Raw genomic sequence first — 24,242 nt, forward strand, 5'->3', positions numbered from 1 at the left:
TTTCACTATCAGAGCCGAGATGAGCCGCGTCCCCCGAGAGCGCGTGCGCACTCCACTCGGAGCTTCGCATCCTCTCGAGCGCGCGCACGCGGCGCCCCTCTAACAGACATCTGTAGAGCTGCGGGCTGGGTGACACCCAACACATTTGCAAGGTTTTACAATCTGCGAGTGAAGCCGGTTTCCTCAAGGGTATTAGGTAACCCTTGGTGATTGAGGAAACAATTCGGTAGGGTGTTGAAACACGCTTGCTGGGCCATTTTCCCTAACACGGAGATACGTGCGCCATTTTATCTGTCAGTAAAGTTCCCCATCAGGTGAGCCCTGCAGATTCCTCCGTGGCCCCCAGCACTGACTCAGCGGAGGAGTCACTTGCTGGCCCACTACGTTGTAGGTCTGCCCGCTGGTCAGCCCGCGTTTTGGGTAAAGGTGCCTGCTATGCGTGATCCCCACTAGGCGATCCCATATGCTTATTCCACCACGGTTAAGTCCCCCCCCCCCCCCTGGGCGGACCCGTGTCTTCCCTCCCCGCTAACCACTTTTTTGCTATGCGTACTCCCCCTTTTTAGGGCTAGTCCATATGTAAATTCTGCCATCTATCCCCCCTTGGGTAACGGATGGCCTCCGCAGCGTCCTCCCTATCGGGATTGCACGCTTCCCAACGTACTGTCGTGTATTCCTAGAATTATCTAGACGCTAGCGACTCCCAAAAAAGATACCTATTCCGTAAAACTTCTTTGAAGTAGGATAAGTTAGGGCCAAGGGCACGTTGGAGGACCACGCCTCTCGTGATCTGGGTGCGTCACGCTTGCCTGACCGCTCTCTCATGGTGGGTGTTGGTAAGGTGCAGTCATTATGGCGCTTTCAATGGGCTCCCAATGCGTGGATTTTACAATCAAATCCACTTATAGTGCTGGAGTTCCCCCCGAAGGGGAACGTTCGAGGTTACTAAAGTAACCCTTCGTTCCCCGAGGAGGGGAACGGAAGCACTATACTCCGTCGCCATAATGACTGTCCCTTAGCTGTTAAAAGTCTCTTCAGCTTAAAAAGGATAGCGTCTGCTGGCGCCAGGTGAGCTTATATACTCAGTTGATTGCTTATGCCGCTCACCTGCGCAGGCTTGCGCTGCCAATTCATTCTTAATTGGCCCGTTCAATACTCTTTCAGACGAGTAGCTTCTGAACCGAACCTCCCAATGCGTGGATTTTACAATCAAATCCACTTATAGTGCTTCCGTTCCCCTCCTCGGGGAACGAAGGGTTACTTTAGTAACCTCGAACGTTCGGCAGTTTCACTTTAACTCAAACATTTTGTTCATGTCCCTTGACAAATTGGGGTATTAGATGCAAATGAGTAAGGACTGGTGAAAGTGTTATGGAATTTAATAACGCACGAAAAATTTCCTATATGCATACTCCATGTCTTAATTTCATTTTTGTTTAATTCAGTTATGACATTAGTCACATTGAGGTAATCAAAAATCGCTGTTTGAAGCTTATGTAGACCTACAGTTCAAAATTTACATTTAACTGAATAAACAGTTAGTAAACACAAGTACATCTTATTTAACATCATTTATTTTCATCACCAATTATCATAGTAGAACAGTTTCTCAAGCAGTTTGTGATGCATTTTGGAAACAGGAGACATATATAACATATATATATATTTCTGGGAATTACCACAACAACAAAAAATTGTCATATTTGTGAGACACACGTTTTTTTTTTTTTTTTTTAAAGAGATTGAAGGATGTAAAACAAGGTAAAATGTCCCAATAAATAATTTTTTATCAAACATGTATTCCTTTTTAGCCTAAAATTACTTACTTTGTTTCAGTATACAATAGTGCCTCATTTTTTGTGGGAGTTGCGTTCTAAAAATTAAAAAAAAATTGTGAAGTAGATTGCTTTATTTTCACACTTCTCTCATGTTTAAAAACTCTCAAAGTTCAAAACCATTTATTTATTCCATAATGGTGCCCTACAGCCACGTAACTTCTACCTTCCTTTAGCATGTCCAGAAGTTCTTCCTCTGCCTTTTGGGTGCTACAACAGGTGCCTTTAACGGTGAAGAACATTTTCTTCGACATTGTGGGGAGAAAACATGCAAACATACAGTACAGCACTTCAGTCACACTGCTAGCGATTAAAGATTTATGTAAATTTGGCAAGCTGTGTGCATTCTTTACTGTACAGTGGACACGGCACGGAGGAGATTGATTGACAGTGTTCTACAGCCAGTCAGGACACAGAACACAATGCGCTAATCAGAATGCAGAATAAAATGCGCTGTAGAAAAAAAAGCATGTCAAATTGCACAAAAAAAAATTCGGCCATGAAAAGTGGTCCGCGTTATAGCGAAGGATCACTGTATATGCACTATTGCCTGCAAACTGCAATAATACAGTGCGTATATTCATATAGTAGAACTTGGGATAAGTTTACATGACAATGATGTAGCCAAAAATGGATGTTTTTTCGCTTGCGTTTTGAAAAAGATGTATCTTTATCTGTGAAAATGGCCAAGAATGCTACAGTACATTACTTTTCAAGTACATGTTTGACGCTGTAACTTCATTAGAACATAAAGTCTCTTTATGGAAGTGACAACATGTCAGTAGCTCAGTGCTTATTTGTATGTATAATTTGCAATGTTTGTAAGATGTCGTAATGTAAAGTAAATGCTTACTTTGCTGATGAAGCATTAGAAAAACAAAAGTGCAACAACTATACCACATAATCTACTATTGTTGTGTATGTTGTTTTTGCCTACCTTTAATCTACACTCCCCTAAACATGTACTATGCATGTGCATGATGTCATCATTTTCAGGTGTTTACACAGAGACGACTTCCATTTTTTTTAGCCAGTGTTCAAATGTGTGCTTTCAGCCCAAAAAATGATGACATTCTATAAACAAACAGGCAAAACACACAAAAAAAGGTCTCCTGTTTTTGGCTGAAAGCATTGTGTTAACGGCCTCTAAATCTCTTCTTTTTTTCAGTCTAAAGTCGAACCATGATTTACAGCACCTTGCATTCCTGAAATTAATTTGTAGGAAAGCAGGAGTGTAAATGTAGATCTGATGCTCCATGGCCTCAGTTTTGTGTTTTATGGTGGACCATCTGTCTTCTGTTCGTCTCTAGTTTACTGCAGCTGCAGTCTTAAAGTCTTGGCAGACTTGACTGAACAAACGGCACAAAAACCACAGACTGCCTGCATCTATTGATGTGTAAAACATCCAGCACTGTGAATTCAGCAGGCAAATCAATCTGCTGCTAATACGGCATGGGTTTTTTTTTTTTTTTTTTTTTTTTTCTGTTCAAAGACCTTCTCCGTGAGGGATGTCACGCATTTCATTCCAGTTTCATTCATTCATTTTCTTTCAGCTTAGTTCCTTAGTTGTCAGGGGTCGCCACAACGGAATAAACCACCAACTATTACAGCATACACTTTATGCAGCAGATGCCCTTCCTGCCACAACCCTACTGGGAAACACCCATACAATCTCACATTCAAGCACACACTGAAACACTATGGCCAATTTGTGTTTACCCAATTCACCTATGTCTTTAGATTGTGGGGAAAACTGGAGCACCCAAAGAAAACCCAAGCCAACTTGAGGAGAACATGCAAACGTTACACAGAAATGCCAACTGGCCAAGCTGGGACTCGAACCAACACCCTTTTTGCTGTGAGGTGACAGTGCTGACCACTGAGCCAACGCGCCGCCCCCTCATTTCAGTCTATCAGAGCTTATGTCCGACAGCTCTGGACAACAAACTGTTTTCTTGCTATAGTCACACAAACATATAAGAGTCAAAACAACCAAAATAAAACAAAATTAATTTGCCTTTTACTCCACATCCTGGCAACAAGATTAAAGACCACAATAATGTCCCTAATACCCTGCCAGTTAACATACATCAAGTGACTGAGACATTAAAGCAAGAGTCATCATTATTACTGCTCATCCCTCTCAAGGCAGGCGTTGCAGATTTGCAACAGTTAAAAATGAACTACCTTATTACTCCAGATACATATTTTATGATTTTTTTTTACTCAGAAGTACTACTGCAGGACTTGGTCGTCATTAGCAACAAACAGTTACAAAAGACAAAAAAAACTATTTACAAAAGACAAAAACTGTTTCTTAGAGTACCACATGACAAAGTGACTTGGAAACATGACCTACTCAATGAGGATTTGAGATATTGGATTTGGATCCCATATTGTTTTTGTTGTTGTTCTGCCACTGAAAGCCTCCACCGCGGTGACTGAAGCTCTGCACAAGACTTTTGGCCAGCGGAGAAATTAAAATGGTCGTGCCCAACTGAGTCTGGTTCTCTCAAGGTTTTTTTCTTCTTCTATCAGTTGAAGTTTTTTTTCTCTCTCCGCTGTCGCCACTGGCTCGCATGGTTTAGGATTGGTAGAGCTACGCATCGATGAATTTGCTCTTCAGTGTTTGAACTCTTAGTAATGATTTTAAATCACACTGAACTGAGCTAAACTGAACTGAACTGAACTTAAACACTAAAAACTGAACTACACTGTTCCAGTTACTATGACCATTTATGTGAAGCTGCTTTGACACAATCTACATTGTAAAAGCGCTATACAAATAAAGCTGAATTGAATTGAATTGAAAGCAATTTGTTTGAAAAGTTTGTTTGAAAATTGTTTGAAAAGTTGAATATAAAAAGTTATTGTTCATATCATATTCAGTCGTCAGTGTCTAATAACCACACTGCGGGCCAATGTTGCAAATCTGCAACATCCCAGAACGCCTTGCATGTGAAGGTATTTCAAAAAAAAAAAATTCAGGATTCTATTGTACTACCCCATAATATAATTTTCCCCAAATATCAGATTTTTCCTGTTTCTAAAACTTAATTTGAGCCTGAAAGGGTTATATTCCTTATTCAAATTATTTTTGCTTTATTGAAATAATACCTCATTAATAAGTGAACTTGGTAACAACAAAAAAAAAAAAAGAATCGGATTAGATTTAGAAATATTATAACTATTATTATATTATATACTATTTAGAAGTATTATAAAATATGTTAAAATATATGACTTAATACTTATAATTTGTATTAGTTGTATTTTTAAACCAGATGTATAAACATGTATTTGATTTTTACATACAGTATTAAAATAAATAGCATTTTAATATTAACATCAATGTAATGTTTATTATTAGCATTATTGATAGTACATTTCAATGTTATGAATAACAGTAATATTACTCATGTTTAGAAATGTAATTTTATGCACATTAATAAAGATGATGTTAACATAATAATAAATAATATTAATAGTTTTAGTAATTTTAGGTATTTATATGTACATTAATTGTATTGATAGAAAGTTTGCATTCTACAAACTACTTTGTTGTGATTTTAGAGCATTATTTGAATTTTTCTGAGTTGGTTTATTAGTGATTTACATAATTACTAATTTCTTTACTAATTAAATTTTACGTTTTCCTGGAGGTACATTTAACATCAGACAAGACAACACTAATAACCACGATACAAATATGTGTGTGTGCTTGTGTCTGTGCTTGTATTTAAGTGTTCGCGACAGATTTGTCAGTAGGCTGTGTTCATTAACACCCTGCTTTGCTCCAGCTTGTGGCCTACAGGAATGGTTGTACTTTGCCTCTGTGTGTGTGTGTCCCACGATGCCCCCTCCTCAACACACATACACAGCCAGTGCCAGTTGTGCATGAATATTCCAGGACGTCCTTTCAAGGAGACTTACCTCCTCATCTTCTCCAGTCACAGAGCTTCTCATGACAGGCAGATGTTCATGAGACACTGCTGGATAAATATAGCCCAGAGCATCACTAGATTGGCTTCAAGGATGGTCGTTTTGACCACATTTGTCACGTTAGGTTGTGTTTAGCCCCTCATAGATGACTGCCGTCTAAACGGAAACCAAATCTAAACATAAAGTCATCATCTTCTGTTGGCACTCCAGATCGGTGTGGCACTCAGGTGACTCTCGTCAGCACTTGTGCCACTTTGTGCACATGGTTTTATAGCCACACTGCCCTGTGCTAGTAAGCAGACCCGGATTGGCTAATCGGGAGGACAGGTAGAATTCACGCTGGGCCAGTCAGTTTTTTGGCCGAGGGGGCCGGTGTCCCTAGCTGCTTGCTCTCTCAGCAGTTAAACTCTTTTCATTTATTTATTCATTTGACCATAGCCTCGCTCTTTTTATTCATTATTTTGCCATTGCTCCACTATTTGTATTTATTTTCTCGCAGCCCCTTGACCAAAATGATGACTAATGATTATTGATGACAGCGGCACCTTAGTAAAAAACTCGAATAATTCATATTAATGAATATTACACCTGCTCAATGAAAATCAGATGATACACTGCATTAATAAATCTGACATGACTTGATCAGTAAACTAAAAATGGGAGAAAAAGTTTAAGCCATCAATAGAAAGTAATACTGCGAATAAAAGAGTCTTGCAGACTCACATATGCCAGCGACGCTCCAGGGACAGACGAGTCTTTGCTGAGGCCAGCTTCCAGCTTCCACCGCGGTGACTGAAGCTTTGCACAAGACTTTTGGCCAGCGGACAAATTAAAATGGTCGTGGCCAGCTGAGTCTGGTTCTCTCAAGGTTTTTTTTCTTCACTCCTTTCAGGTGAATTTTTTTCCCTCTCCGCTGTCGCCACTGGCTCGCATGGTTCAGGATTGGTAGAGCTACGCATCGATGAATTTGCTCTTCAGTGTTTGAACTCTCAGTAATGATTTTAAATCACACTGAACTGAGCTGAACTGAACTGAACTTAAACACTAAAAACTGAACTACACTGTTCCAGTTACTATGACCATTTATGTGAAGCTGCTTTGACACAATCTACATTGTAAAAGCGCTATACAAATAAAGCTGAATTGAATTGAATTGAATATGCATATGTGTGATTTAATTGTTTGTATCAAATGCCAAACTTTGCTGCAAAAAAAATCAACCTACGGGTACTAATAGTCTACTCAACTCAACATTTAGCATTGTTTACAGATTTATAACTTCAAATAGTTTATCAAAATAGAAGTAATATTAAAAAATAGAACTACATTTTGTAATTTTTATTCACAAATTCAATATATACTATCAAGCCTGAATTTGACTGTGTTGGCCTGACTGCATTTTGTCAATGAGGATTTCTTTAAAGTTAAAAAATCTCATCATGTTCTTGTGAACCATGTCTCGTCTCATGGTGTATGGTTGTCTGGGTGCGTGCATGATTGCGTGTGTGTTGTCTGGAATGGCTTTATGGAGGATTGTGTGGATCTAATCTTGCATGACATTAGAACTTTAGATGCCATTGAGAGAAGTAGGAATGCTGAAGGGCAGTTTAACTACCAAAATAACATATTTTAGTTACAGTGCATTTTTCTTTTAGAGTTGTGATTTTATTTTTGTGAGTGTCTCTCAGTCACGTCAGTACTGAAAGCAGGCATGTGCTGATCTTGTCCAGCAGTGGATTACAGTGAGCTTTAAGTGCCAGCAGTCAGATTTGACTTTCAGGCTGTGATGCAGCACGTGTGCCACACTGATGACTGCTCTGCCCGCTCCCGTGCCATTAACACTTGTCCTTGGTATTTTTGGCTTGGTTTTGTTTTTCTTTGCTTCAGTCTTTTGAGCTTGAAATCTACAGCCATGTCTTGTGTTGTCAGCAGATTTGTGGTATTTTTAACCTTGTTCAGGATGTTTACATTCCTTCAGCTCTTTGTATGAACTTCCTAAAAAATGTGGACACTCCTTTTGGACATGGCATGTCTGTGGATATGATTTGCACTTGTGCAGAATTGTATTTATTTACATTTTTAATAGATGTGTATGAGATGCGTTATAGATTTTTGCATATCAAAGTATGATTACATACATGAGTATATTGTCTTTTTATCCCTTTAACTGCCTGCTCTACCTAATAGTTGACCACATTTTGACTGTTTTAAATAATGGTTTATACACAGTATTGTTGATTTATAAAAAATAAATAAATAAATAAATCAAACAAACATAACCCTGTTGCACCATTACACTTGATTTTGGTTTTATTGTAAAAATTATGGCATACTTCAAATAATAAAAAAAAATATTTAGGGTAGTTTAAAGGGTAGTTAAAGGGTTAATGCTCATCCAGTCATTAGCATATACAAAAAATGTTTTTTTTAATATTAAAATAATTAATATTATGGTATTATAGCATGAGTAATAATCAATAGTATAACACTGATTATTATTTTGTATTATTGGTATGAATTATTAAAATAATTATTAATTTATTTCTTCGAATTATTTATGTTTATATTTTTAATCTATCCATGCTAGATCCTAGATTATAATAGTATAATATTACTACTACTATTATTATTAATATTATTATTTTTATTATTCTAAATATTTTTCTTGATGCATTGAGTGTTTTACTTTTACAATATGTGCTGTACATTATTATTTGCAGGCATATTTAATGGTAATGTAATGCAAATTGTATTGTTGTATTGGTTTTGCTATGAATATTTTTTTTTTCCTGAAATTCTTGATTCTTATTGATTGTATGGTTTAAGAATAACAATAATACAATTTACCCCACAAGTAGTTCCAGTCAGTTTTGATCGCAGTTTGAAATAAATGGGCAACCTTCAAACATTACTAGTAGCATTGTAACTCGACAGTTGCCAGAGCCTTCATTCATCTGTGTATTCACAAGAACACCAACATGTGCTTCATCATGGAGCCAATAGGGATTAACTTACTTTGAACTATATTGTTCTTTTACTATATTATTATAATTTTACTTATGTAAATGTGTAAATATCCAGTTTTTATCATAGACTGTAAAAGATATGGACTTAGCATCCGTGACATCCCCCATAGGTTTTAGAAGAGTCCAAATGAAGTTACAAGTAGGCGTGGCCTATCATCCTCATTTTGTTCGTGCATCATCGCACTGATGGGGGTGACCAAACATGGAAAGAGAGGCGGAGTGTCAGTGGAGCTACAGAAGCCTGCTAGCATTTTGCTTAGACGGGATTTCTTTGGGAAAAACGCTTAATACTTCATTACCCGCGACTCGTTTGTGTTGACCACATTTGCTTGGTTGTTTACTATATCAACAAAATGTTTAGTCTTTTTAAAACACTGTTGTAATACTTTGAGCTATAAAAGGATCTAAAAGGAGGAAAACGCAAATTACTTCCAAATACTTCAAATATAGTCTGTGTTAGTAAATGCAAGGCTATTTACGAAATCCAGGTATAACACTGTATGTCAGCGTTTCAGAAGACTTTTATAGCTGACAGCTAATCAATCTGTCAGATTTTGGAGTTTTAAAGAGAATTACAAATTATAAATTATCTTCAATAAAACTAATACATTTCTACATATGGTGTATATGTATGTAAGAATTGCACTCGCCTGAGAAATAGAGGCAACTTGAATTGTTTGAGAGCACAATTATGTACACACAGCATGCCATATTTTCTGATAATTGCAGGAAAAGAGCAATTGACTTTTTAAAGCCACATAAAAGAAAAAGAAAAAAAAACGATGTATATGCCAAGTTCAGCGGCTAGTCAGGTGATGAGACAGCGAGCAGCGAAACCGAGCTGTCACTTAAGTGGCCCCGCCCTTAATTATGCAAACTTAATATAACTTAATATAAACAAAATGGATGAACCATTAAAAAAATCTTCCTCAGTTCTCATGAAGGGTAATATAAGACTATATGCACCAAAATCGTCTTTTGTACGAAAGTGTAAACATGTTTTTATCAGCTGTAAAACTGGCCAATTTAGCATTGTAGTCAGAAAATATCTGGAGTGTATGGAGCCAGCCCCCAAAGGCAAGTTTATTGAATTACAGTTTCAGTTACTTCCGTAATTGCTTCACGAGGGAGAGTGGGAGGTTGCCGCTTGATTTTTATATAGTAATTTGAATAATCTTATTGTATAACATGCATGTTTATATGATTCATGTGCAATGTCGCAGGTAAAGTAATATTTTGTCTTTTAGTTATGTGAAACTTTGTTTACAAAAAAAAAAAAAAAGATTCTATTTGGATTTGCAATGTAAACCTTAAATAAAAGTTAGTTATTTATTTGATTTATTTTTAGTTTCTTTATTTTCAAAATCATTCAGCATGAATCCATTCTAAAGCAATTTGTTTTGTTTAGTTTTTTTTTTTTACAAAATTCTGTGCAGAAACAGTAAAAATGTCTGCAGATTCTGTCTGGTCCTACTTATTATATAATATTTTTTTCTTTTCTATTTATTCTTCCAGGTCTAATATTTATCGTTACATATGGTTTTTGCTTTTGCATTATGACTGATTTTTGTCTTCTTTATCTCTTTTTCTTCTTCCAGGGGTCATAATAGTGCCCAGTGCAGGAGTGGGCATTGTTCTGGGGGGCTACATCATCAAGAAGCTGAAGCTTGGAGCTCGTGAGTCTGCTAAGCTGGCGATGATCTGCAGTGGCGTTTCTCTGCTCTGCTTCTCCACGCTCTTCATCGTGGGCTGTGAAAGCATCAACCTGGGCGGCATCAATATCCCCTACACCACTGGGTAAGTCAATTACACTGCCATTACAGCCTTTTACTGCCAGATCTGAGGAGAGCGTCCTTTACATCAATATGAGTGTACTATTTATGTTTTGTGGTTTCAAAATATCCACACACAAATTTTTTCCACACACGAATTCTGCATTTTGGTTTGGGGAACTTCCTTTCAATATCAAATAATTCAGTTGCATTTCAAATAATCTATATATGAATTAAAAACCTGAGTGAGAGGTACACTTGACTTTGTGCTTTATTTTTAAACAGTTATTTTAAATATATTTGTATTGTTATAAATTTTTATATGGAAAATAATGCTACGCTTGGTATTTTAAAATGTATACACCCACCACCCTTTTTTTTTTAGGTATACCTTACTAGTACGGGGTTGGGCCCACTTTTGCCTTCAGAACTGTCTTACTTCTTTGTGGCATAGATTCAGCAAGGTACTGGTAATTTTCCTCAGAGATTTTGGTCCATATTGACATGCTAGCATCAAGCAGTTGCAGCAGATTTTTTCAGCTGTACATCCATAATTCGAATTTCCAGTTCCACTACATCCCACAGGTGCTCTTTTGGATTGAGATCTGGTGACTGTGAAGACCATTTGAGTACAGTGAACTTTTTGTCATATTGACGAAATCAGTCTAAGATAAGATGATTAACATGGCACATTATTCTGCTGGAAGTAGCCATTAGAAGATTGGTACACTGTGGTCATAAAGGGAAGGGCATGGTCAGCAACAATATGCAGGTAGGCTGTGGTGTTGACAAGATGCTTAGTTGGTCCTAATGGACCCAAAGTGTGCCAAGAAAATATCTCCCACACCATAACACTACCACCACCAGCCTGAGCTGTTGACACAAGGCAGGATGGATCCATGCTTTCATGTTGTTGCCACCAAATTCTGACCCTACCATCTGAATTTCGCAGCAGTATTTGAGACTCATCAGACCAGGCAACGTATTAAAAATCTTTTATGATCAAATTTTGGTGAGCCTGTGTGAATTGTAGCCTCAGTTGTCTGTTCCTAGCTGACAGGAGTGGCACCTGGTGTGGTCTTCTGCTGCTTTTGCCCATCCGCCTCAAACTTCGGCATGTTGTGTGTTCAGAGATGCTTTTCTGCTTACCTTGGTTGTAGCAAGTGGCTATTTGAATTACTGTTGCCGTTTTATCAGCTGGAACCCACTGCTCGTGCCCTCTGAACTGCCGCTCAATAGATATTTTCTCTTTTTCAGACCATCCTCTGTAAACCTTAGAGATGGTTGTTTGTGAAAATTCCAGTAGATCAGCAGTTTCTAAAAAATACTCGTCTGGCACCAACAGCCATGTTCAAAGTTGCTTAAATCTCCTTTCTTCCCCATTCTGATGCTCGGATTGAACTGTAGAAGATCTTCTTGACCATGTCTACATACCTAAATTCAATGGGCTGCTGCCATGTGATTGGCATTAACTTTGCCATGAAATTTGCATTAACGGGCAGTTGGCGGGTGAGTGTATTTTGAATGTTGATTCAGAGTTGGCGTCACATGAAGTCCTCACAAGTGCGGTCATCATCCGTTCGTAGTCATTACATTCATCCCCTTGTACTGGGACTGTATTTAGCCAATGAGAAATGTGTGTTTGACATTCCTGTCATATTGTCTCCTGTGAAGCACTTAATGACTGTACAGTTGGATTGCAGTGCAAGAGTTTGACGGAGTTTGAGTGTGTTTGTGGAAGGTGTCTCCAGCAGAGCTGCGTGAAGAAACACAAATCGCTTATGAATAAAGTCAACGCTCACATTACACATCCGTCCAAACAGTTTGTGTGTTTCTTCCACTGCATTTCTCAAGGTTAGACTTTCTCATCCTGTATAGAATGCCATTTCTTGCGGTGTAAGGAGACACACATGCACAGACGTTCTTATTTATTATTCATTCAGTTATTAGCCACAGCTACTTCAGCTCGACTGACCTTGACAAGAAACAGGCTTCCTTAAACTGAAGCTTTTAAGTCCTCCTGAAATCAAATCATGAATGTTTGTTGGGTGTTAGTATAGTTATGTTAGTCTTAAGGTTGTCTGTAGGCTAGTGTGCACTTGGCTATCTACAGCAAGCCCCACAGGGGGAATTCACTGCATTAACACAAACACAGCCAATTAAGTCTGACTCACAATTACAGTGTACTATATAGTGAAGACTACACTACACTCTATAGAGAGTTAAGGGGAGAGTGTAAAAGTGTTTTTTTTTTTTTTTTTTTTTTTTTATATTGGTGTGAAAGTAGTTTTGTGTTGTATTTATGTCATGAAAACTGACAGTGTGCGCACACACACATAATATCTGTTCTGGTCAAGAAATATAACTCAAGATGTCCTGCCCGGTCGTCATGTTTCAGTTGAAACTATTTCCCACATTAAACAAAGTCATGAAAACTGATATATAAACAAAATATGAGATGATAAAAAATAAATAAGAATAAACATAGCCTACATTTTCATACAACATAAAGCAAATGAGGATCCTGAGCTGCCATGCTTAAAACTAAAGCATAAATATTCATTTAAGTCCTGCACAGATTCTAGTGTCTCATTCTGTGTTTAAAGTCTGGATTCCGATGGCTGTAGTTTCTGTCCATCTTTCTGGCGGTGTTATTCCAGATTCATCCCCTCATTCCACAGTAGATCTGTGAGGATCATGTAAAGTCAACCGGAGTGATTACAGATTGCTCTGTGTTTAATGTGGGAAAGAGCCGTGTTTGAATTTGCCCACCATTCCCACAGCATTACAATAACTGTGTATACAGGACCTCTTTATTTATTTTGCTCCTTTAATATATTTTGAGAAAGTAATAGTTTGAGAGGAATTATGGCCTTAAATATCAAAACAACAAAAGATAATTCTTAACGTACTGTAATATGTTGTACTCTTCAGTGACTGTATATCTTGCTAGTATTAGGTTGGACATACTTTTACATTTGATCTGCCTTAATTCTTAAAAGTCTCAACAACTTCTGGTTCATGCAGACTTTAAATTCAGTATGTTGACGTACTTCCAACTGAAACAGAATATTGAGTAGTTTTTCATTTGTGCATCGTTATGTACTAACTAACGTCAATATATTTATTTTACTATGCAGTTACAATGGAAGAGAAGGTATGAAAGAGAAGGTAACGGCAGTTGCTATGGAAGCTATCAGGTTGATGTCAACAGTAGAACCACCACTCCAAACGTGGAAGTAACTGTTTTGCTAATCTTCAATGAAATTCTAACCAAACAAAATTGTGTGAGCTAGTAGAATAAAGTTCAATTGAAAACAAAATTTACAATTCTCAAGTCAGTTATTCGACAAGGGGCAGGTTCCTTAAATCCTTTAGTGGGATTGATAACTGGTGCTTGTGAAGGCAATTTGATAGTGAATTCACTGTCATGTTCAAGAAACCAGTTTGAGATGATTGCTTTGTTAAACTGGACCATGTTGTTTTTCTGCAGTCAGATGGATGACTGTGATCATATAGTGATATGGACAGGCCTGTGGAGTTTAAATAATGCTAAGTTTGTACTAAGAGCAACTTCTGGGACCTTTGTGAATACCAAAATAAGATCCCCCTACACAACTAAATCCCAAATATCACACCAGAAATGGAGATTTCTCAGACCAGGCAAACCTTCCCAAATCTTCTATTTTTTTGTCTAGTTTTTGGTAAGCCTGTGGCAATTGTGTGCTCTTCCTCTGCTACTGTAGCTCATCTGTTTCAAGGTTGATTGTGTTCTGCATTCAACAGATTTTTTTTCTGCTCCATTTGAGCTACAGTTGCATCTCTATTAGCTTAAATCAGTCTGCTTATTCTCTTCACATACCCTATAGATCAGGGGTGCTTAAACTTGAGCTTGATTAGCTAGCCCAGGTGTGTCTGATTGGAGTTGGAACTAAACTTTGCAGGACACCGGCCTCCAGGGCTGAGTTTGGGCACCCCTGCTATAGATGGCTGTGCATGAAAATCCCAGTAGATCAGCACTTTCTGAAATACTCCATTAGTAATCAAACACACTTCAATTTCCATTCTGTTGCTTGATTTAAATTTCAGCAGATCATCTGACCATGTGCTTAAATGCAGTTTAGAGTTGCTGCCATGTGATTGGTTGTTTAAATATATGCATATAAAGCAGTAATCTACCTAATAAAGCGGTCAGTGAGTGATGAGTGTATAGATTTTTATTTCTAAAATCACATTTGGCACAAGTTCACTTATTGGCTAATGCATGAAAACAGCACCTCAAGCTTTTGCAGATTCAAGGGTGATTTCTCACAACACCGATTTTAGTGTTTTATGTCTGGTCATATTTTATGTATTGTACAGTGTTCCAAACAGCCTATGGCAGCTGACGTGATGCATTTCATTTCTGAATTAACTGTATTCTCCCTCTGCTTGTGTTTTTTTTTTTTCTTCAGGCCGACGCTCACTTTGACCCACAGAAACCTGACGGGAGGCTGTAATGTGAATTGTGGCTGCCGGATCAACGAGTACGCTCCGGTTTGTGGCTCAGATGGCATCACATACTTCAACCCCTGCCTGGCGGGATGCAGCACAGTTGGCAATGACAGCACCGGGGTGAGACTTGCATTGCATGTCTTTCTAGAGTTGAGCCATATTTTCAATCATTTTAGGTCATCACGGAATACCATACACTGATTTTAAATCTGAATCATCTCATTTTTCCATTCCAGTTATATACATAACATTCCTTGCCTCTTGATCTGGGTCAATGATACAGTGTCATTCTACAGGGAAGGGGGTAAAAATGCTGGTGGAAGCATGTTTCTCACTTTTGGATCAGAATATAAAAGTGCAAACTTTAGAGGACTTATTATTTTTTAAATTAATTAGTATTTAACTTTTGAGCGAGACAGCTTTACTATCATCAATATAAATATGCATATGTCTTTTGGATATGTGTGGTAATTGAATAGTATGTTTTGTGTTCTTGCAGATCAGAAACTACACAGACTGTGCGTGTGTTCAGAGCAGACAGGTGATCACTCCTCCCACCAGTGGTCAGGGTAATCAGCTGCAGCTGGTCATAGTGAAGACGTACCTGAATGAGAATGGATTCGCTTTGTCAGGGAAGTGTGACAGAACCTGTAACACGCTCATCCCCTTCCTCATCTTCCTCTTCATCGTGACGCTCATCACCGCTTGTGCACAGCCCTCTGCCATCATCGTCACGCTCAGGTAGAAAACACCAACTGATGATTCTTATTTTCTAATCTTTTATGAAGACTTTAAAGGGAGTTTTTTCCCTTTCTTGTAAAACTATTTACCTAGGAAAATAAGGGCACTTTTGAAATCTACACAGTAAAAAAAAACATTGCTTCTAAGTACATCAAGGTTGTATTTATTCAAATGTAAATAAATATACACTGCCAGTCAAAAGTTTGGGCACATTACATTAGGTCTCTTCTGCTCACCAAGATCAAAAATGCTATAAATGTATTTTATTCTTCTAATATTATTGATATTGTATTTTATTTCAATTACTGTTATTCATAATTTTGAAAAAAAAATTGGATGAATACAAAGCAGAGCATTTTCAGGAACCCTTGTTAATGATTAAATGAATATCATTTATAAACGATCAGTGCAGTTCAGCGTATTATAATGATTTCTGAATGATCATGTGACACTGAAGACTGAGGTAATAATGATGAAAATTTATGTTTAAATCACAGGATTTACATTTTTAGATGAATTGTCTTTAAAATGTTATAAAGGTATTCCAATTACCACAATATTTTATTAAATTTTTGATTGAATAAATAAAGTCTTGGCAAGCAGATTAGACATTTCTTACTTGTTTCCTGCTTAATCAGGGTTCACCACTGCAGAATGAATCGCCATTTACTCTAGCATATGTTTTACACAACAAATGTTTTTCTCAAAACATCAAAATGTTAATCTTCTAATTTTATATATGTTGAGGAGAAAATTACTAGCATTTATGTAAAGATTAATGTAAACAACTGTACAGGGGTTAATACTACTGACCTTAGCCCCCCAAAATAATGTCATCAACTGTTTATTTTTCAATTTTGTGTAATATTTTTTTTTATTGTGCATTCTTTGATCAGAAATGTCAAATTGAAATGGAAATCTTTAGTAACATTACAGATCACTTTTCACATTTCATTTCACTATTAGTAGTTAATAGTTAATGTTTTCCCCTACATGTAGGATGTGAATATATATGACATGTAATGCATTCATTAGCTGTTAGTAATAAAGGACACAATTTTTTTTTTTTTTTCAGGTCTGTGGACGAGCAGGAAAGACCGTTTGCTTTAGGAATGCAGTTTGTCCTGCTAAGAACTCTGGGTAAGCTACAAGCTTTCTTTACATTTTAAATGCAACACTTTAAAAACTAACCTTAGCATGAATTTCAGCATTGTTTTTCTATCAGCATGAATAGCTCACTTAGCACCACCTAGTGTTCATAAATGTAAATTACACATTATACTGAGAGCAGTTATTACAGTGCATCTGGAAAGTATTAATAGCGCTTCACTTTTTCCACATTTTTTTTGTCACAGCCTTATTCCAAAATTGATTAAAAATAATTTATTTCCACAAAATTCTATACACAATACTCCATAATGACAATGTGAATATTTCTTTTTTAATTTTTGCAAATTTATAAAAAAAAAAAAATGGGGAAAAAAAAAAAATAATAATAAATCACATGTACATAGCTATACAAAGCTTTTGATGTAAAGTTCTAAATTGAACTCAGGCACATTCTGTTTCCACTGAACTTTCTTAAGATTTTTCAGCAGCTTAATTGTGGTTCACCTGTGGTAAATTCAGTTGATTGGACATGATTTGAAAAGGCATACACCTGTCTATTTAAAGGCCCAGGGTTCACAGTGCAGTCAAATCACAAACCAAGCATGAAGACAAAGAACTCCAACACAGGATTGTCTCGTGGCACAAGGCTGGGGAAGGTTACAGAAAAAATTTCTGCTGCTTTGAAAGTTTCAATGAGCACAGTGGCCTCCATCATCCATCAGTGGAAGATGTTTGGAACCACCAGGACTCTTCCTAGTGCTGGCTGGCCATCTAAGCTGAGTGATCGGAGGAGAAGAGCCTTAGTCGGGAGGTGATCAATAGGCCGATGGTCACTCTGTCTGAGCTCCACCAATCTTCTGTGGAGAGAAGAGAACCTTACAGAAGGACAACCATCTGTGCAGCAATCCACCAATCAGGCCTGTATGGTCGAGTGGCCAGACGGAAGCCACTCCCCACTTGGAATTTGCCGAAATTACTCTGACCATAGGAAACAAAATTCTCTGGTCTGATGAGACTAAAATTGAACTCTTTGGAGTGAATGGCAAGCGTTATGTTTGGGGAAAACCAGGCACCGTTCCTCACCAGGCTAATACCATCTCTACAGTGAAGTATGGTGGTGGCAGCTGTGGAGATGTTTTTCAGCAGCAGGAACTGGAAGAATAGTCAGGAAAGGATCTATGCTGCAATGTACAGAGACGTCCTGAATGAAAACCTGCTTCAGAGGGCTCTTGACCTCAGGCTGGGGTGACGGTTCATCTTCCAGCAGGACAATGACCCAAAGCACACCGCCAAAATATCAATGGAGTAATTTCACAACAACTCAGTGAATGTCCTTGAGTGGTCCAGCCAGAGCCCAGACCTAAATCCTATTGAACATCTCTGGAGATATTTGAAAATGGCTGTACACTGTCTCTTCCCATCCAACCTGATAGAGCTTGAGAGGTACTGCAAAGAGGAATAAGCAAAAGTTTCCAAAGACAGGTGTGCTAAGCTTGTGGCATCATATTCAAAAAGACTTGCGGCTGTAATTGCTGCCAAAGATCCATCAACAAAGTATTGAGCAAAGGCTGTGAATACTTCTGTACATGTGATTTTTCAGCTTTTTTATTTGTAATAAATTTGCAACTATTTAAAAAAATATTTTTTTTACATTGTCATTATGTGGTATTGTGTGTAGAATTGAGGAAATAAATTAATTTAATAAATTTTGGAATAAGGCTGTAACATAAGAAAATGGAAAAAGTGAAGCGCTATGGATACTTTCCAGATGCACTGTATTCCGAAAAACTTTATGGTGTTAATTCCTCAAGTAAACAATTGTCTTACCAAAATTGCCCCCTTCTTCCATGTCTGCAGCCTACATTCCCACACCCATCTACTTTGGTGCAGTGATTGACACCACCTGTATGCTGTGGCAGCAGGACTGTGGCATCCACGGCTCCTGCTGGGAGTATGATGTCACTTCCTTCCGCTTTGTGTACTTCGGCCTGGCTGCCAGTCTCAAGTTTGTGGGCTTCATCTTCATCTTCCTCACCTGGTACTCCATCAAATACAAAGAAGATCGTCTGAAGCGCTGGCAGCAGCATCTGCCACCACTGGGCACTGTCAGTGAGCTTATCTGCCATGCAGGAGGCCACAAGAGCCACGCTCGCACTCGTTCCTGCCCCATCTTCACACCTCGTCCTGAACCTCCAGAACAGCCCCCTATGAACCACGGACACTGCAGCCAGAGCTGCCCTGGAAATGCCCTCAAAGCAATAACCCCATCTGCCCGCTCGCTGCAGGAAATGCACTGTCACATTTGAGGACTCGCACCCAAACGTCTGCCTCCGTGTGCCTTCCTGTCGGGCGTCCTCCTCCACAAGATAGGGCACAAGTATGCCCGTTTTTCCTCATGCGCAGCTTTCAGGAGCTTGCTGCGCTCACCGATCTCAATGTCTCCAGTACAAACTTACAGCACGTACAGATGATGGAGTATGTGCTGTTGAGAAGTACGGTAGATGTCTCATGGTGCTAAATGGAGAATGGGGAGGACTGTAACTCTCTGTATCCAGTCTTGGATTCCAAGATGATTATATCAAAGACGTACAAGCACAAATGGAAAACAGTACTCTATGCAATGCCGTACCGCATTACAGCAGTCGCTTTCTAATGTATTATCATTAATCATAGCAGTATTCTCAACAGCAGAACATCTCATGGTCTTTCTGGAAAGACATGATATCACAGTGCTAAAAACTCCTCCTGGTGATTTGGGTGGTGTTTAAGGAGCTGCACTGAAACGTTCAGACAGATCAGTCAGTGTTGTATGTGAATTCAGGACCTCAGACTGTACCATCAGCAGTGAGACCCATGGACTGCTTTAATGCACTTAGAAAGGAATTTTGAAATAGTGTCCTCATTCTTTATAATCATAATGTCTGTTCAGTGATTGACTCTAAAAATGCTGATGTGTTTTGATGCATACAGTGGGATCAGTTGTTAGCTTGATTTAGCAGACTTGTTGTTCAGAGTTCCTGTATCAGGGTTAAAAAAAAAAAAAAAAAAAACAAGTCAGGCTTTTGTTCAGACCAATCTGATGAATCTGAATTTAAATCAGTTTTGCCTTTTGTAATATGAACAGCCAAAAACGTCTGTGTCGAGTGTCTCACAACACATCCCCTGCATATAACTGATGCCATTGTGAGCATTTATACTTCTGCATTATGCTCCACTATGTTAAGTTTCTTTGCCAGTGTGTTGAATTAATTAATTAATTAATTAATTGATGCTACCATAACAGTAGTTAAAATGTACACTTATTCAGGAAAGAAAGAGGCAGAAACCAGAATAAATTAAGAATAAATGTCTATACTGAGACGTGTTAAACCCTAGTTGTCAAACTCAGTTACTGGAGGACCACAGCTCTGCACAGTTAATTCTAACCCTAATTAAACACACCTAATCAAACTCATTGAGTTCTTAGGCTTGTTTGATACCTACACAGGTGTGGTTCAGTGGTTAGCACTGTCGCCTCAGCAACAAGATCGCTGGTCCTGCCAGGGTCAGTTGGCATTTCTGTGTGGAGTTTGCATGTTCTCCCCATGTCCGCGTGGGTTTCCCCCACACTCCAAAGACGTGCTATAGGTGAATGGGAGGAACTAAATTGGCTGTAGAGTGTGTGTGTGTGTGTGTGTGTGTGTGTGTGTGTGTGTGTATGTGGGAGAGAGAGAAAATGCGAGAGTATATGGGTGTTTCCCATTACTGGGTTGCAGCTGGAAGGGCATTTGCTGCATTAAACATATGCTTAAATAGTTGGTGGTTCATTCTTCTGTGGCGACCCCTTATAAATAAGGCACTAAGCCAAAAGAAATTTAATGAATAATACCTACAGATCCTTGTGTTGAAGCAGGGCTGGAACTAAACTCTGCAGGGTTGTGGCCTTCCAGGAATTGAGTTTGACACACTACCTTGTGCCACTTTAATGGCTCTAGTCCCTGCCCACAATGATTACAGCGAAACCAAGATGTCCAATCTGAAATCTTGCGCTTTTCCTTGTCACAATGTGTAGGTGCTGGATGCTGGTTACACCGTTCCTACCAAGTATATGCAGGAGTAAAAATTTCCTATACAAACCCATTCCAAACCACATACACATCTAATGGCCCATTTACACATGGTATTAAGATGCATTTTTGTCAATTCGATATAAGTCGACAATGTTAAATACAGGTGTAAATGAATTATATAACATTATCTTTGACCACAGCTGGGTGTAAATGCATTCAATCAGATTAAATGCATTTAAACTTTCAGTGTAAAGCACTCATCTGTTTGAATTTATTCAAACAGCAACAAAAACCAACTACTCACAGGGCTTAGTTTGAAACTTGAGTCTTGTAATTATGCTGACATTATTACTACAGCAATCAACATAGATATACATATATTGCATCATCTATCCAGTCACAAAAGTGTCATTCCTGAAAGGTTTAATAAAAAAATAAATAATAAATCAGTTAGTGTGAACAAAGTGATTCCAATTCAGATTCAAATGTGGAAGATTCAGGATTTAATCAACTGCTGCGTTCAGCTTCATGAGCATGTTGGAGCAGCTTTAGCGATAGCGTTCATAAAGCCATAGCAGAATCAGGATCATGGATTCTCAGCTTTATGTATACGAGCATGTGCTCCAGCTACAGTCAAATCCTCAAGCACTGGCTCTATTCTTATGCACTAACTGTATAGAATTAAACTTGCCTAATAATATGCAAACCTCAGATTTTCAGTACTCTGTGAAGCATTTATTAAAAACTATTTGGTTGGCATATAAGGTTCAGTAGACAAAGTTACTGTACATTGGTTTAATACACACAGTAAAGATGTTATGAAGAATTATTTAGCCATGTACTAATGTAGACTAATATTTGGTTCAGTTATGATTAATGCAAGACTAACATGGTAGTTAGATGATGCTTAGTTAGCATGCAAAAAGAAAAAAAACTGCTCAAATGACTGAAAACAAATGACAAGCTGTATTAATTCAATTGGTATTTATTTGACATATCTCTACATATCATTTCTTAAGCTGTAATGTATGATCTTAGAACAGCATTTCGAGTACAGACCCGTAGAATGTGTTAACCGTCAGTGTTTTTCATAAAAGACTGTGTTGAACAACTTGACTTGGGGTGTAAAGATGGTTAAACTGAGCCCTGCTATTGTTTGCATTTGAAATGGCTTTCTTTTTCTATGTCTGTGAAATATAAAATGTACAGTGGTGAAAAAAAAGTCTGTGAACTCTTTAAAATAATAATGAGATCACTATTAGTTTGATTTACAGTGTGAGCTGCTCAGAATCCATCTGATGAAACCAATAAACATGACAAATGAAACCTGTGTAGCACACTGTACGTTTCTAAACCATCCTCAGTAATGGTGCATTCAAATCCTCTTGGGATATTCATATGTATGAGTTAGCAAGTCGTAAACATTTAGCTACAAGCAAGATGGAGATGTACAAGTTATACAAAAATTCAAACTCCATAAAAAAATATTTCAATTAATTATTATGATGCATTGGTGCTTTTACGTATTTTAGATAAAGTATATTTTGTAGATGCAACTAAATAGATTTATTTAAAATCATGAAAAAAAATTCACTTCTCATGAACTCTGGATTTTATAGAGAATCCAGAGTTTCGGACAAGACTAGAATGAACCATCTATGATGTTACCATATATTCACTGTAAAATGTGATTAACTGATTTTAATAATAATTTTAATACAACAGGTTTACACTTTTTTAAATGAATAATTGATTTAGATCATTCTAAAAATTGTCAATTCACCAGCTCCAAGTTTCCACTAGGTTTAGTAACTTTAGGTTAACAGGTTTAATTGTCGTTTCTTTTTATTTTTTTTAGAAATAGTGTAATCAATTTGTAGGCTACTAACAAATTAACCATAAATGACTACTGAAAATATAAAGAGAAGACTGAATGCTCATCTTTGTTTCTATTGCTGCTTTAAAATGCTAAAAACATTTGTTTTACAACATGCTTCCCAAAAACATGACTATTTCGAGCCATGTACTTGGCTGGACGTGTGTGTGTGTGTGTGTGTGTGTGTGTGTGTGTGTGTGTGTGTGTGTGTGTGTGTGTGTGCGTGCGTGCGTGCGTGCGTGCGTGCGTGCGTGCGTGCGTGCGTGCGTGCGTGCGTGCGTGCGTGCGTGCGTGCGTGCGTGCGTGCGTGTGTGTGTTTGTGTTTGCACAAAAGCGCTAAACCCCTCTGGAGCAAGGTTTCATAACCCTGGGTTTAAAAAGTGCTAGTCCACATACTAAATTATGAGAGTCAAATATACATTTGGCATGAGTTAAAAGTGGAGTTTAGATGAAGTCACATGTAAAACACGCATCATTTCAGACTTAGAAATTCATCTTTTTAAGAAAAGTCAATTTAAAGAAAAGCTTAATTAAAACTGCAACACATCTGAACCATTTTCCAATTACCAGAACCAATTATCCTGACTATGGGCCAAATACAAAAATAAAGCTAAAAGTCTCCCATTTTCAGTAATATGACACGATGACACATTTATGGGAAAATTCTTACATTTTGTAAAACAGATGTAATTGTTGTGATGTGATTAAAAGAAATAAAAGCTTTAAAAACATGATTAAGCTATTCGTACTATTGTGAAAATGTTAATTCATTATATATATATATATATATATATTTTTTTTTTCCCAACTTCTGTTTAAGGGAGAGAAAATTTCTTCAACACATTTCTAAACATAAAAGTTTAAATAACTCATTTCTAATAACTGATTTATTTAATCTTTACCATGATGACAGTACATAATATTTTACCGAATATTTTTCAAGACACTTCTATACAGCTTAAAGTGACATTTAAAGGATTAACTAGGTTAATAAGGTGAACTAGGCAGGTTAGGGTAATTAGGCAAGTTATTGTATAACAATGGTATGTTCTATAGACTACTGAAAAAAAAAATTTGCTTAAAGGGGCTAATAATTTTGTCTTTAAAAAAAAATTAAAACTGCTTTTGTTTTAGCCGAAATAAAACAAATAAGACTTTTTCCAGAAGAAAAAATATAATCAGACATACTGTGAAAATTTCCTTGCTCTGTTAAACATTATTTGGGAAATATTTAAAAAATAAAAAAATCAAAAGGGGGCTAATAATTCTGACTTCAACATATACATATATATATATATATATATATATATATATATATATATATATATATATATATATATATATATATATATATATATAGTTTTTTTTGCTTAAAATATCTAAAGAATAATCAGAAT

The 24,242-nt window shown here is 37.4% G+C and overlaps 1 protein-coding gene across 1 annotated transcript in view; it reads left to right on the forward strand.

Moving 5' to 3' along the window:
- The window catches only part of LOC556735 (solute carrier organic anion transporter family member 5A1), a 107,381-nt gene extending 85,086 nt beyond the window's left edge, over positions 1-22,295 (forward strand). Inside the window, exons 6-10 of the mRNA XM_679609.9 lie at positions 10,402-10,600; positions 15,030-15,189; positions 15,569-15,810; positions 16,886-16,950; positions 18,778-22,295. Coding sequence (XP_684701.3) covers positions 10,402-10,600; positions 15,030-15,189; positions 15,569-15,810; positions 16,886-16,950; positions 18,778-19,226 — 1,115 coding nt within the window. The 3' untranslated portion in view covers positions 19,227-22,295. The remainder of the gene's footprint in view (positions 1-10,401; positions 10,601-15,029; positions 15,190-15,568; positions 15,811-16,885; positions 16,951-18,777) is intronic.
- Positions 22,296-24,242: the final 1,947 nt, after the last annotated feature.

This window comes from Danio rerio, chromosome 24 (genome assembly GCF_049306965.1).
Source record: "Danio rerio strain Tuebingen ecotype United States chromosome 24, GRCz12tu, whole genome shotgun sequence".
In the NCBI taxonomy this organism is placed as follows: Eukaryota; Metazoa; Chordata; class Actinopteri; order Cypriniformes; family Danionidae; genus Danio; species Danio rerio.